A 15704-nucleotide genomic window follows, 5' to 3' on the forward strand; every position below is an offset into this window, starting at 1 on the left:
TTCTTACATACATTTTCCAGTTAGATGTCTGTTGAAATTGTCACTGTTCTCCATCCAGAATCTTCAAAAGCTACTCTTTTCCTAATTCCTGCAAGGAAATGCTCCCTGAAGAGTTGAAAAAGGCATTGCATGAAGGTAAATTGAAGTTAACCATCACTGAAAAGGAGCCATAAACACTGTTAGACTGATGGATGTGTACAAAGATAGAGAACAAATAAAGGGGGACACTGTCTTTTAATAAATTTTGGAATTAAAAAGTCACTTAATAAAACTGCAGCTTTATCACATGAAAAAGTTTACATGCAGGTCATTTATCTTTGCTTTTGTGGTTTCTTCCTCCTTCCCCACAGAAAATGAAAAGCTATGTTAAATCCCACACCGCTTGTCTGCTATGGCCAGTTTGGGTATATTCTGAAAGGGGCTGCATCAAGTCAGCTTAAATTAACCAAGAAACACTTAAATATGAAGGAAACTCCAACTAATAACAATTAAAATATATATTTGTATAATTCCTGGTCCTCAGAGGAGTTGTGATAGAGTCTGAACAAAGTTTTGAGTCATGAGGAAAGAGCCCAATTTAGCATCTGCTAGGAGTCAGAATGGTGAAACTGGCATTGAAACCCAACACAAGTGAGTTACTTCAGAAGCTCTGAGTATTGCTCCCCTACTGCAAACCCCTTGATTGAGTAGAATTCTTTTCCCTACCTCTATTTGTGTGGTTATAACTCAGCAATACCATGCATTTAGGAAACTGCCTTAAGTTCTGCATCTATTTAGGTCTACTGAATTTTTCTATGGAACCAGCACACAGCTATGAAGCAGAAAACAGCATCACGTGTGCCACCTGCCATCTTTCCTCCACACATGTGCACAGCACTTCAGGGTGATATTGAGCAGGAGAAAAATGTAAAAATATCCAAACTCTAAGCCATTCATCTCTCCAGTGCAATGGATATTGAAAGGAATACATTATCCCAAATCCATGGGATTATCCATAGTTTCTCCAGCCTCTTACAAAAGACAACTGACTCAATGCAATGTGGTTAGAATGCCAGTTCCTTCAAGAAACTGATATTTCAGGTAAAAATAGCAAGATCCTCTTAAAATGAAAATTCAACTGCTTTGTCACCACTCCATTAATCATTTTTTATGAAGAAAAAAGGCATTGTTACAATGGCTCAAAATCGTTCCTTTAGTTAGAAGTAAAATTGGTCAACAGGTGGATTGCATCTTCTAGCTGGCAAAGGTCTTTCCCACATCTTCTTTCCCTTTGTATTTCCTCTTGCCATGTGTGAAGGGTATATATCTGTACTTGATCATGTGCTGGAAAGAGAAAAGATTCATTTCTGAGGTAAGAAATACCTACTATTTACCAAAACATTTTACAATACACATTGTAAATGACAAAGTCCTCTAGAGGTCTCCAGCAGTCTGATGGTAACAAAATAGCTGATCACACACAGTTCAGTTACACCTGAACTGGGGTACCAGCCTGGTTGAGTCTATGATTCTATGGTAAATGCAAGGTCCTGCACCTGGGTTGGAAGAATCCCAAGCACGAATCCAGGCTGGGTGAGGAAAGGCTTGACAGCAGTGTGGAAGAGAAGGACCTGTGAGTGGACAAACTCCCCACGAGCCAGCAATGGTTGCTGGTAGCCCAGAAGGCAGCCCTGTGCAGGGCTGCATCTAGAGCAGGGAGGGGATTCTGCCCCTTTGCTATGCTGAGACCCCACCTATAGCACTGCCTCCAGTTCTGGTGCCCCCCATTAAAAGAGCGACTTAGAACTGCTGGAACAAATCCAGAGGAGGCCATAAAGCTGATTGTGGGGCTGGGGAACCTTCTCTACAGGGACAGGCTGTGACAGCTGGGGCTGTTCAGCTTAGAGAAGGCTCCAAGGAGACCTTAGAGCAGCCTTCCAGTACCTGAAGCGGCTACAGGAGAGCTGGAGACTTTTTACAAAGGCTTGTAGTGATAGGCCAAGAGAGAATGAAGCTTGAGGATAGCAAATTGAGACTGGAGATTAGGAAGATGCTTTGACAGTGAGGGTGGGAAGACACTGGCACAGGTTGCCCAGGGAGGCTACAGATGCCCCCTCCTTGGAGGTGTTCAAGGCCAGGTAAGATGAGACCTTTAGCAATGTGGGCTAGCGGGAGGTCTCCCTGCCCACAGCAGGAGGTTGGAACTAGATGAGCTCCAAGGAACTAGATGAGCTCCAAGGTCTCTTCCAACTTAAACCATCTATTAATCAGAAATGCCATCAGCTATTCTTGGAAGTTACCTTGATTTGCCTCTTCATAGTGATACAAAATAGCATGATGAAGTACATCACAAGGATGGGCCAAAAAACAGGAACGTTGAAAGCCTCGAAGAACGTACATGCCATAGCAACCAGGATTCCTTTAGTGGCAGAGTGCCTTAAAAACAACAGGAACAATTAATCCTTCAAGCTCAGCTAACTTGAATTTGATGCAGAATTTTCTGGGTTTTGTAAAAACCAGAGCATGGGCAGGTGGATCCACTCACCAGAATTTAAACTCTGGGAGCCTTCTAATGAACGGCCGAAATTCTTCATTTTGCCTTGTAGGTAAGGAGGGGCCATCATCTGAAAAATCAAACCCCAAACCATCACACTAAACCACTAAAGTATTTGGAGTCCAGATCTTTTTACTTGTGATCTTCAAAACAAAACCAAGACAACCCCCCCCAAAACCATTTCACTCTTGCACATAGATTCATTCCAGTTGCAGGAGCTGTTTTAATCTAACTTAACACTGACTTTCCAGAAGAAAAGAGCTAACAGAAATGAGTGCTGGGTCATTTAAGCTCTCCTCATAGTAGCTCAAGTCACATAAACCTTCTTTCAAAATTAAGACAACATGGAATAAGCTCAAGTACTTAAAAAAAAACAAACACCAAACCAACCCACAAGTTTTATAGCAACTCCTGGTACCAAGCTGTAAAGATCTTTTGCAAGCCACAAGTTTTATAGCAACTCCTGGTATCAAGTTGTAAAGAGTTTTTACAAGCCTAAAAACGGCACACTAAAGCTGTACATCTTTACCCTACAGCAGCAGACAAAAGAGATCTGGAAGTTTGACACCAGGTTCAAAATGATCACAAAATGAACTACTCATCATACCTGAATCTTCCATTAAAGAGGGGTCTACCTTTGGCGACAAGAAAGCTATGAAGAGATTTAGATGGTAGATTCCCAAGGCATATGTCACAATGTACCAACCCTGAAATAGGGAGGGGGAAAAAGAGACAAAATTAAAGTCTTCCTGACAGGCATTTTATTTTTCAAACATTAAACAACCTGAATTTTGATTGCTTGAGAAGGGTCTTTTTATATCTTCATATTAATACTATTTTAACAAGTCCAGAAAATATAGTAAGTTGCATTTTCAGTGTACAAAATAAGCATTTTGACTCTATGAAATCACCTTTATCAATCTACTTCTTTGCATGATGATAGAGAAGACAGACAACAGTTTTTATTTAAAGCTATCTAAACACTGACTAAACTTCCTGCAATACAAATAAGCAAGGTTAAAAGAAATCAGGATCTATTAGCAGCCTTTTTTAAGCTTCAGGTTGTTCTGTAGGGCATACTACTGTAAACCTACTCTTTGAAACAAAACAAGCCTTGGAACAGGAGAGCAGAAGAAACATTAAAGTGTTTTCACAGCTCTCCTGTTCCAAGGCTTGCTCTGATTTAAGAAAGTAGGTTTCCAGTACTGATGGATTTAATCTGAAAGCTTTTCTCAGGCATCCAAGCTCTATATTCAAGATGTAGACAGCATAAACGCAGTGAACAGCATAAAACCCCAACACTCTTAACAGTAATGATACCTAACACTACTTTAGCAGTAAATCCAATTTGCTTACCTGCAGTAAATAAACTCTAATCATGTAGATAAAACTCAGCCCCAAAGTTACAATCCATCGCACTGCAGTGTATGGAGTAGATTTGTCTAACCAGGATTGGTAGATCTAGGAGGAAACATAAAGTGCACATCTGTAAAATACATGATGCACAATGATTAAAGTTTATTACACAGCAGCAGTAGAAACAGTGAGCAAAGTGTATTTTGGGACAGTGACATGGTGCTTTTTAATTCTTTATGAGAAAGAAACTGAATTATACATGGAAGTACTCACAAGCAGTTGGAAAGTTCTGTGTTTTCACACATTTCCTCATGCTTGGAGCTTCAGAAAGCAATTTAATTTTTCAGTATTTGATCAAAGTTTACATTTCTTAAGCTGAAGCTGACATGAAATCTGAAGTCACTCTTCATTCCTGACAATAAACCCACACATTTTCACTGTGCAATGTCACATATACAGATATTAACCAGCCCATTAACCTAAGCAGGATAATATTTATCTATTTTTAAAAGACTTCAGAGGAAATCTTTTGCATGGATTTTAGTATTTCAACTACAGAGCTCAAAAGTGCCAAGTTTAAGAAGCTGCATTGAAGCCCATTTCTAAGGGAGTCAAAAAACCCTGGAGAAAACTAACCTGTCCAAGTCTGGAGAAAAATCTATAGACCACAGAAGGCTTTCCATGCACAGACTCACCAATACTGTCCCCTTCTGACATGGTTGCTGTGGAAACAAAACATGACATAAAGAGAATGTTTAAAGCCAACTCTAAGCTCAGTGAAGCTTTAGAGCAGCATTTACACAAAATACTCTTTTGGGCTACCCTGTCTGAAACCAGTTATTTCATGAAGCATTCTTTAAAGAGGGGACATCTAATCCAAAAGACACTGGTTTCCTAAAAGAACTGTCTAGAAAGCAAAAAAAACAGGGTATTTCACAAAGACAAGGCAGGATCAAACCTACTTTAGAGACAGGGAAATAAAAAGAGCTCAACCAGAGGTGCAGGAATGAGCCTTGTTAGACATCTTCACCTTGGCAAGGCAGGAACTGAGTTACAACACCTAAACAGCTAGGAACTCCTGAGCACCACCCTCCCGTCACCTCAGTTTCTAAAGACAAGGAATAAAACACTCTTTTAAAAGCTGCTTAGGATTTTTAACCACTGACAGCATGCAGGAAGTTTAAGTTCTGGAGTGTACACATGTGGTCACAGACCCTCTGCCATAAATACCTGGCTCAGCACTGCCCACTGCTAGAATTATTCACAGACCTTATCCACACAAAGAGTTCAGGGAAGTTCTAAGCAAAACTGCACAGCAAAAGGGCCAGGATTCTGGACTCAGGTGAAAAAAATTAACCAAGGGAATTATTTTTTAGTGCATCTTTCTAAAACCAATTTAAGATCTTCATTCTTCTTTTCACTTAAGCTCAACTAAGTTCCACAGCTCACTTTCAAGACATAAACCAAACAAAATAAACCAGCTTCTAAACAGAAACATTTCTGCCACATCACCAAGAGCAATTGCCTGACATTACTTCCTGGAATCCTCATTCGTGGGTGGGACTTCATAACTCAGATAGTGGGAGTACTTTCAGCCCTCTATTAGTATATCAGATGGTAATACAGAGATAGGAACTGTTATTAAAGCTAAAAAATGCAAGCTAACTTAGATGCTGCAATAGGCTGACTGCTGCAAAGAGACAGTTTGAGACCAAGGGCAATCTGGGGAGACACAAAACCTTAAAGCTGTCTGGTTATACTGTAAACATCTGAGAATTACTTCCTATGGAATAATCAGGAAGTAGGAAAAAAGGAGTCCTGTTGCACTTCAAAAGGGAATTCATTATGAGGCTTCAGGAGCTGCAGCTCATTTTCATTCAAGCTGTTGCTAAAGTAAAATAATGAAGAAATCAAACAGAAACTCCTACAATATAACACAGACTTTCACTACAGGCAAAAGGGAAGTAATTATTATTCTCCCCATTCACTGCACTGCAGAATCAGAGAAGAAAGAAGTTACTCAGCATTATTAGCTGAGCACAATTTTGTGCTTTATTTGGGTTGTTTTGGTTTTTTTTTTAGAATGGCCTGAAGTGTAAAGCTGTAAGAAGATGCTGAACCTGCTGATCAGACAGGAGTTCTCTACAGATCACAAACACAAAACCTCTCACATTCTCAAAGCTAATTTTACAGACAGAGCCACAGCAAATGTGGGCTGTAAGTAAACCTAACATCACAACCTTGTAAATGCAAATCCATGGGGATCAAGAGATTTATAAGGTTATTGATGGCTTTAAGATGGAGCAGGCATTGTGGCTGGTGTAAAGAATCACATCAGATGTGATTTACGCTTATCACACACAGTTCTTCTTTAGCAGAACAAGAAAGACAAGGGCTAACACTTTCACTGCAAGGAGACCTCTGACTGCTCACTTTAAGGAGCACAGACTCAAGTGTATCACATGCCACTGTTTAGAATTCAAGTTACTATTTCTTATCCCATTAAAAGTTATCCAATTATCCATATCTTATCCCATTAAAAGAAAGAGCATCCATCATTAGACAGGTTACCAACGACAGCAGTCTTTGAAAACTACCTTCAGAGCAACGTCAGTTTAAAACCCAAGTCATATCTCATTGGTTTAAGGGAACAATTAAATCTCCACAGCAGCAATCCCTCTTTCAGAACCTAGCATAAGGCTTTATTGTTCAGCATAAGGAGTCAGGATAACCCTCCAGCCATTTCAGCAGAGTCAACAATCCAATAGTTATTCAAAGATTAATATAACAAACAACTGGGTAGTTTAGTACTAGCAGAATACTGCCTGACACTAAACCTAAACCACAGTATCACTAAGGTTAGAAGAGACCTCACAGATCATCAAGTCCAACCCTTTACCACAGAGCCCAAGGCTAGACCATGGCACCAAGTGCCACGTCCAACCTTGCCTTGAACTGCCCCAGGGACGGCGACTCCACCACCTCGCCAGGCAGCCCATTCCAGTAGCCAACCACATTAAAACGCTTTTCTCTGCTGCAAAAGGCCAAGCAACTTCAACAGTCGTGCTCTCTACCACAGTTGTTATGGAAATGTCATTAGAACAGCAGAGCATCAATGCCTTCTTACAGACGACAGGATCTGGGGCAGGAAAGTCGTTCAGCTTCACCCCTCGCACCATCGCTTACAGAGAGGTAGGGAATTTTCAGACAACTCCTTGATCACAACACAGATTTTTCTTAGGCTACAACTGAAGCACCTAACAACAACGCATTACTGCTCGTACAGGCTTCTTATCTCACAGAGGAAACGTCACTGAAGAGCCACACACTGCAGAGATTTATTAACAACTGGGTGAATGGTCAGCCACAGGAAAATAACCCAAGGCTTGTACGAAGCGGGGGTTATGTTAAAAGAGGCCTTGCTGTAATTCTGTCCGTTACAGCAGCAGCCTGCCCTGTCGGACGCTCACGGCTGGCCGAGCAGCAGCGGCTGCCGGGCACCTGCACTGCCCAGCTACCCGGAAACGGACCCACGGACCCTGAGCCCTGCCTAAGCCCGAACGCTGCGGAACGCAAGCAGAGCCAGAGCAGAGGGCACAGCGTTGGCACGGTTACTGCACAGACACTAGGCCGAGAGGCCCTCGGGGCAGGGCCTGCTGTGGAGGGCCCACAAACAGCATTAGGGCAGAGAGCGGCTGGGCGAGAGGGCAAAGGGGCCCCCAGGCAGGCGCCGGGAGCAGGCTCGGCGCAGCCAGCAGCAGCCCTGCAGTCGCCGCAGCCGCGATGGCCGCAGGAGCGCTTAGGCCGCGGCAGTGGTCGCCAAGTCTGGAGCAAACCCCCACGCTCCCGGAGGGGCGGCTCGCTGCAGGTAACCTCCCATTCGACGCCTGTCGCCGCCTCCGCCCGCCAGCCCGGAGGAACAAGCTCCGCTCCGCTCCCCTCCCACCCTCGGCTGCGGCCGCAGCCCGGGGCGCCGTCGCGGGGCGGCAGCTACTCACAGCCACCCAGGCCGGGTCCTTGCTTCCGCTCCCCCTCCCCCCACCGCCGCCGAACCGAGGGTGGCGTCACGGGCGGGCATTCGCTTCCGCTTCCGGGGCGGGCGGGGCGCAGGCGGCGCTGCCCGCGGCTGGCACCGTCGGGGGGGGCAAGGGGGCAGGGCCGCGGCCGGGAGCAGCAGCAGGAGGGGGAGCAGGAGGAGGAGCAGGAGGGAGGTGCGTGGGTGGAGGAGGCGCTCAGGGGTTGGGCCGGGGCACCGGGGCGGGCCGTTCGCCGGTAGGCAGCCGCACGTGGAGTGCAGGGCGGTGGGGGCGCAGCAGCGGGCTCGGTGCGCGGCCCGTGGGTGCGAAGAGGCTGCTGCTGCACCGCGCCCGCTGAGGGGGCTGAGGGCAGCTCTGCGCCCGCTGAGGGGGCTGAGGGCAGCTCTGCGCCCGTGGGCTCCTCTTTGCTTCGCCTCGCTCTCCTCGGCGCACGGGAGGCTGTGACTGCCTTCCCCGGGGCGAGCCCTGTGTTAGCTCAGCCAGGCGCCTTGCCTGGGGAGCGGAGGACGAACCTCCACGAGGTCTGCTCTCCTCAAGGTGAATGACCGAGGAGCCTGCATGCCTGTGCTTGGGCTGCTGGAAATGCAGAAGGTTTTTCCTCTGCTGGTTTTGCTTTATTTTCTGTGCTAGAGGTCCTATTTTGTGTCAAGGAAGCTAACGCTTTAGCTTCTGGAAGCTTCTGTCTAGGCTGAGGGCCAGAAGGACCTGTAGGTATAGAACAACAGGGCCAAATGCCAGGTCCTGCACTTGGCTCACAACAACCTGAAGCAGTGCTCCAGGCTTGGGGCAGTGTGGCTGGAGAGCTGCCTGACAGAAAGGGATCTGGGGGTTGTAACAGACAGGAGCTGAACATGAGCCAGCAGTGTGCCCAGGTGGCCAAGAAGGCCGATGGCATCCTGGCTTGTGTTAACAATGCTGTGTCCAGCAGCAGCAGGGAGGTGATTGTCCCCTTGCACTCGGCTCTGGTGAGGCCACACCTTGAGTGCTGTGTTCAGTTTGGGACACTGCAATACAGGAGAGATGTGGTGGTGCTGGAGCAGGTCCTGAGGAGAGCAACAAAGCTGGGGAAGGGCCTGGAGAATAAATCTGGTGAGGAGAGGCTGAGGGAGCTGGGGACGGGTAGTTTGGAAAAGAGGAGGCTGAGGGAAACCTCACTGCTGTCTCCAGCTACCTGAAGGGACATTGTGGAGAGGCTGCTGCTGGGCTCTTCTTGGAGACAGAACAAGGGGGAATGGCCTCAAGCTGAGGAGGTTTAGGTTGGACTTTAGGGAAAGTTTTTCACAGAGAGAGGTGTCAGGGACTGGAATGAGCTGCCCAGGGAGGTGGTGGAATCACCCAGCCTGGATGTGTTCAAGGGTTGTTTGGATGTGGTGCTTAGGGCTATGTTTTGGGTTGAATCTTGTAGAGAAGGGTTCTAGTTTGGAGTTGGTGATTCTGAGGGGCTTTGCCAACCTGCCTGTTTCTGTGATTCTGTGAGCAGCCTGGGTACACATCACAGTGTGAAGTGGGTGTGAGCACTAGGCTAAGTAATATATTTGTCTTTGTGTAAATATTATCTGTACTGACATTTTAAAGTAGGTATTTGAATAAAATGAGTGCTTTCATTTTTAGTTGTTTACTGCTTAGTCAGTATTCAGCCCAGTCTTTCCATATTGTTTCAACAATTTCAGCTTTCAGACTTCCAGGTGAAGTTGAGGTGTTTGTGTTCCCTTGTCAGCCTCTCAGTTTAGGCTGGGTTAACTTTGTCACCTGAGGAAGCTAATCAGAGGTGCTAATGGTTGAAACCAGAAAGGCACATCACCAGTCCTTAGAGATGCACCTGGCTGTGGACTTGTGCTCATACGAAGTGCTCCACACTATCAAGCCAAAGATGTTAAAGGATTTGAACAAACCATAGAATCATAGAATCAACCAGGTTGGAAGAGACCTCCAAGATTATCCAGACCAACCTATCACCCAGCCCTATCCAATCAACCAGACCATGGCACTAAGTGCCTCATTCAGTCTTTTCTTGAAGACCCCCAGGGACGGTGCCTCCACCACCTCCCTGGGCAGCCCATTCCAATGCCAATCACTCTCTCTGTGAAGAACTTCTTCCTAATATCCAGCCTATACCTACCCTGGCACAACTTGAGACTGTGTCCCCTTGTTCTATTGCTGGTTGCCTGGGAGAAGAGGCCACCCCCACCTGGCTACAATGCCTCCCTTCAGGTAGTTGTAGACAGTAATAAGATCACCCCTGAGCCTCCTCCAGGCTAAACAGGCCCAGCTCCCTCAACCTCTCCTCATAGGATTTGTGCTCCAGGCCCCTCACCAGTTTTGTTGCCCTTCTCTGGACATGTTCCAGCACCTCAACATCCATACAGCTCATGCATGATGTACCGTGGATACATTTTCAGTGAATTCTTTCTCTCCTAGCATCCTGAGCAGAAAGAAGTTCACTGGTTAAAAGTCTACCCCAGTAAGATGCTCCAGAGAAGAGTGTCTCCTGTTTGAGTTTGTTCCTTGTACAGGTAAGTCAGTGACTTCACCTACCTAACCCCATTAGACAGCAGACTGTAAGGCTGACAAAGCATAAAGGGTGGGCCACACTGTATTGCTAGGGAAATAGCTGTTTTCTATCCCTATAACTATTTAAGGTCACACATGCATCAGGAATTGCATAGTACAACTTCTTTTCTGTTGGACTCAATGGTCTTGAAATCTTTTCCAACCTAAATGTGATTCTGGTTCTAAGCAGGTGAATTTTTGGCATTTGACAAAAGAACTGAAGGAGTAGATGTCATCAAAAAAGCTCTTAAGGTGACTAATAAATTCAAGTACAACTTTGATACATTCCTTAACCATAGAAGAACCTCATTGTGACTCTTTAACACAATGCTTTCAATTTGTTAATCTAAACTCAATTATTGAATACAGTTTAAAGATTTTTATTCCATGAACATAGGGAATTTGGGGATTAACATCAGTAGGACAAGGCAAGAAGTACTTTTAGGCTATCAGGTAGGGACAGGACTAGGGGGAAGGGAGCAAAGCTGGAGGTGGGGAGATTCAGACTGGGTGTGAGGAGGAAGTTCTTCAGCGTGAGGGTGGTGGGAGCCTGGAATGGGTTTCCCAGGGAAGTGGTTGAGGCTCCATCTCTGGAGGTGTTTAAGGCCAGGCTGGATGAGACTCTGGCCAGCCTGATCTAGGATAGGATGTCTCTGCCCATGGCAGGGGGGTTAGAACCAGATGATCCTTGTGGTCTCTTCCAACCCTGACTGATTCAATGATTCTAGATAAATGACACAAGTAGGTGCAAGTGCTGTTGTGCGTTGGTTTTCTTGTAACCTAAACACTACTGAACCCAAATGGGGTTATTGTATTAGGTCCTCACTTGAGCTGTTGAAGATAGGAGGTATTATATATATGTATTTGTGTACTCCCAGTCTGGCACCGCTGGGTGTCTCTCTAGCACCTGTTTTGAGCCCGAGTCAGTAAATTCTTTAGCTTTGCACGTGTTGAGTAACTTATCCGTTTCTGTAGGCTTAGAAGCATTTAGTACTGAAAGTTTACACAGGATATGTGCTCAAAAGTGATACGATACTTTGGCCAACAAACCCCCAAATCCTTACAGGACACACCACAGTATTTTGCCAGCTGGAAATTCTGTCTGCCTTGTCCACATGGACTCTTTTTGCACATGAGATTTTGAAGCTTGTTGTGTATGTTCAGAGATCACAGAATTGCAGAGTGGTTTGGGTTGAAAGTGACCTCTAAAGGTCATCTAGTCCAACCCCTTTCTGTTATATCCTCCTGGGTCAGAACAGTTTAAAGGTATTTCCACTATAGTTTCCACTCCTGGTCCCTTAGAGTCTAACTTTTCAATGTACTCCTCCCCTTGCCCCTGTTCCTCTTGGTGAATGTCAAACTTTGCTGCTTATCCATTAGAGTCCCCATGTGCAGTGCTTGTAAACTGGAGCTGTAAGGGAATGGAAAAAGTCTTTGCTTGCTTGTTTGTTTTTTTTTTTTCCTTTGTTTAAATAGTCCCTTGGACATGTTGAAGTAATCTGCAACATGGGCAAATATTTCAAGCTCTAGGGTATTCTTCCAGCATTACTTCAGTGTGGTACAGAACAGATTGAATAATGTCAGCAGTGCTTCTCTTGGCTGTTTTTCCTCTTCAGTTTTAGCTGCAGTGATGTCAGGGCTAGATTTTTAGATCAATCTCTTGCCTGTGATAAATTTCAGGCAGTGGATGCTCTCAGTTAATAGCTTGCAGTCTGACCTTCAGAGATTCACGTTGATTAAACGACCACTAAAAAGGTAGTAATTGTATCAATGGGGGAGTACAATAATAACAAACATCTCTGGCTTGTCTGCTGCTGCACCTTAAAAATGATGTCACATTGAGTAAAAGTCTTGTCAGGAGATGCAAAACAAAAACCACAACTGAACAGCAGGGAACAGGTAACTAAACAAATCCTCTTGAAGGTGCTGATTTAGAATTAAATAAATAAAGCCTCCCCCCCTCTGAGGGCTGTCTGCTTTTCATGCATTTGCATGAGGAGGAAAGAAAACAGTTTGCAGAGGTTAATGAAGTAAAACACTCTTTTTCTTCATGAAACTGTTTCTTTTCTGTGATTTCTCATTCCTGGCTACTGCCTGAGTCCCAGTAAGCAGATGCTGTGTTCCATTCTGTCCCTGTTGCTGCTTCTTTGTGTGTGTTGGCTGTGTTTAGTTTGTCTTCCTTCCCAGAGGAAGGCCTGCTGTTTGATACACCTGTTAACCACATGGAACAGGTGGCAAGCCTTATGGGCTTCTTCACCTGCAGGCTTTTGTTCCCCCACCCACTCATCCCCCACCCACCCCAGAATCCATCTGAGTTACCTGTTTGGGAGAGCCATAGTATCAATTCTGAGGCAAATTATTTAACTTACTGTAGTTTTAATTGCTCAGGATTAAGCCACAGACTGGTGGCTCGTAGGAAATTTGAAGGTACAGGAAATCTTTCCAAAGCTTGATTGTACTTGCAATATAATGGTACAGAAATACTAAAAATGATATCAATGATACACAATTGAAGGCATTGCTGGTATAAAGACTGTTAATGTGTCTCCCCACTAGGAAATGTTGAGCTCTGTCATTTTAATTGCTTGTGGGTAGAGCCACTGACTGCTGCAGCTCTCATTTTTAGTCATTTTTAGAAATTGCTGTGTCCCAGTAGTGGCCTTGAAGTGTGCTGAACATGTTTCTGAATGCATAATCTGTCTATTTAATTGCTTTTTGAAGTGTTTTTTAGTGATCTTTAGCTGATACATAGTTCTGATGCTTGATAATAAGAATGTGATGAGAGGAGATGTAATTAGCAGTTTTCATGTAAGGATCAAGACCAGTAATGAGAGTGGGGGAAAAAAAGGGGGCAAAACAAAACCCAAACCCTAACAAACTACATATTCTGTGGTTTGTCTGAATTTTGCCTGGAAAACATACCCCAAATCCTAAATTATTAGTGTTTGTGGACTAGGTGTTCTCATTTATTACCTGTAACATTTCATCTCAACACATTTACTTTAGAGTTCAGGAACAATCCACAGCTGCACTGTGCAATTATCAGAATAAATTCTTTAGTACTGATTCTCTGCTTGGTACCCAGCTGACGGTGAGCAGCTTTGCCTTCAGTTACTCTTCTTTATGAACTTCTTCATTTCTGTCTTCAGATCTTTTAGTAGGATTGTGGTGTCTTTGTGTCTGCTGCCTTCTGGATCACAGAAAATCCAGGAGCTCACTTAAATCTCAAGGATTTTGTTTGATTTCAATTTGCCCTTCTAGTTTTGAAAGCAAAACCCAACCCAAAATTCACAGCCTATTACAGCCCATCACTGGAAGCTTGCAGGTTGTTCTCTCTCTCTCCGTTGGCTGCTCCCCTTTGTTTGTGCACTCCCTGGTAGCTCTTTTTCGGGAGGCCCCTGTGTCACTCTGGCTGTTCACGCCTTTGTTTCTCTGCAGCAATGTGTGATGTATAGATAGTGCTTATGTGGACGTCAGCATTTCCAAACCTTGCATGTGTTGCATTGCTAAGCAACTTTTAGCAACACTTATCTCTCGTCCTTATGCCATCTGGAAAAGAGGATTAGACAAGGAAATGTGCCAGAGAGAGAGAGACAAAGGCAGATCTAAGAAAGAGGTGGCTTAATTACTTAAGAGAATGAGTGACATTAATAGTAGGCAATCATCAGAATTGATTGAAAGCAAGCACAATGCCTTTACAGGTAGTGATAAGGAACCACTGAGAGAGGCTGCATATTTTATACCCTCCCCATCCCTTTTTCTTCTCCAGAGGAAGCAGTGCACAGCTGAATCTGTGTACAGCAGTGAAGACCTCTCTGATTTCAGCACGTACTTTGGATACAATTCCAGTTACAGTGAGTTTTTCTAGCCCTTATTCCTGAATGCACAGAGATGGAAGATAACTAGTTGGCTGCTGGTTTAAAGGTCTCTTCCACAAAGCAGAGAGAGTTGTGAAAATACCAATGGAGCTTGAAGCTTTTGTACATTAGAGCTGCCAATAGCACTGCCGTCGCTGGGATAACTGCGGAAGATGACCCTGGTTTGGAGTGCTAGAGGCAATAGACCAAAGCAAGGTGTATCAGGAGCATAGATCCAAAGAGCTTCTTGAGTTTTGCTTTTGTCTTCTAGCTAACAACTGGAATTGCTAAGCAAAGTGCTAGAACCTTAGCCACTAAACCCATCTGGAGGACCAGCTGAGTTCACACATGCTTTAGACTGATAGTAGCATTCTATTGGTAGCTCTGCAGTTGTCACCCCAAAGGCCAGATATCCAGCTTAGCAGAAGAGTGATCACTTTAAATACTCTTCAGTTCCATATATTCTCTAACACAAAAAGTTGTCTAGGAGCTGAACGAGATTCAGTGCTGTGTAAAACAAGTTGACATATGTTGGTGAGTTGCTTTATTTCTCATACCTGGATTTTTGGCTGTACTTTGACCATTGCCTTATCAGTTTCAGCTTCAAATTCTTCCAATAATAATATGGGAACGATTCAGACAAATTTTCAGTGCCAGCTCTGTGCTTCAAGCTGTTTTTTTACATACCTCTTGGAATAAACATGCATATTACACCATACAATGCTCTGCTTTCTTCTTACGTCTGAAACTGGAATGCTGCAGCGTTTGTGGTTGTGACCTTCCTTGTCCTGTCAGCAAATGACTGGTGAAATGTCTGACAGATTTTCCTATCCTCCCCTGGTGGAAGACCACAAAGAGGAGCTGCTTGACTCCATTGTCAGTTAATGCTGGTAAAATTGTGGCTGTGGACTTATCTGAAGGTTGTGCTAGGAAAGGGTACAGTAGCTAAGCTGTTGCTGGTGATGCAAGACTAAGTAGTGCCATTACATTGCAAGTTCAACGCTGCTAGAAACTTTAATTGGCTCCTACCTAAGCTTCTGTGGCATTTGGCTTTGCAGCCTTAGGAATCTTTACACTTCTATTTAAAAGGTGTATCTTGGGTGAGGTGCAGTCCAGATTGAAATAGCCAGAGGTTTTTTTGGGGTAGAGTTTGGTAGGCTCATTCACGTCGCACAAGCTTTTAAAAGCAGACCAATGTACGATTCTGTATGTGACAAAGCAGTTATTCATTCTTGCCATGTAATTTAATGCAATGTAATATATGAACTGAAGGACCTCACATAATAGTATCCCACAGTAACAAACCTTGGGCAAGAAGTGTTTGAATCTCCCCCCCTTTTCCCCTTTAGACGAGTGCCACATAATCCATGG

General features: G+C 44.5%; 1 protein-coding gene across 1 annotated transcript; it reads right to left on the bottom strand.

Moving 5' to 3' along the window:
• Positions 1-215: 215 nt before the first annotated feature.
• On the bottom strand, positions 216-8007 carry RER1 (retention in endoplasmic reticulum sorting receptor 1). Its single transcript, XM_064172340.1, has 7 exons — positions 7888-8007; positions 4526-4611; positions 3890-3994; positions 3141-3240; positions 2525-2603; positions 2280-2415; positions 216-1323 (listed from the first exon to the last, which is right to left on the bottom strand). Exons 2-7 carry the CDS (start codon positions 4604-4606, stop codon positions 1234-1236), a joined length of 591 nt encoding a protein of 196 aa, XP_064028410.1. The 5' UTR covers positions 4607-4611; positions 7888-8007; the 3' UTR covers positions 216-1233.
• Between the last annotated feature and the right edge of the window lie 7697 nt (positions 8008-15704).

Source organism: Pogoniulus pusillus, chromosome 36 (genome assembly GCF_015220805.1).
Source record: "Pogoniulus pusillus isolate bPogPus1 chromosome 36, bPogPus1.pri, whole genome shotgun sequence".
NCBI lineage: Eukaryota > Metazoa > Chordata > Aves > Piciformes > Lybiidae > Pogoniulus > Pogoniulus pusillus.

Bases quoted from the DNA above. Each gene is read 5' to 3' on its own strand.
- RER1 (XM_064172340.1), bottom strand. From the start codon at position 4,606: ATGTCAGAAGGGGACAGTATTGGTGAGTCTGTGCATGGAAAGCCTTCT. The intron at 3,241-3,889 runs GTAAGCAAATTG...TCCCTATTTCAG, and splicing joins TTAGAGTTTATTTACTGCAG to GGTTGGTACATTGTGACATA. The intron at 2,604-3,140 runs GTATGATGAGTA...TTGATTTTTCAG, and splicing joins CTCTTTAATGGAAGATTCAG to ATGATGGCCCCTCCTTACCT.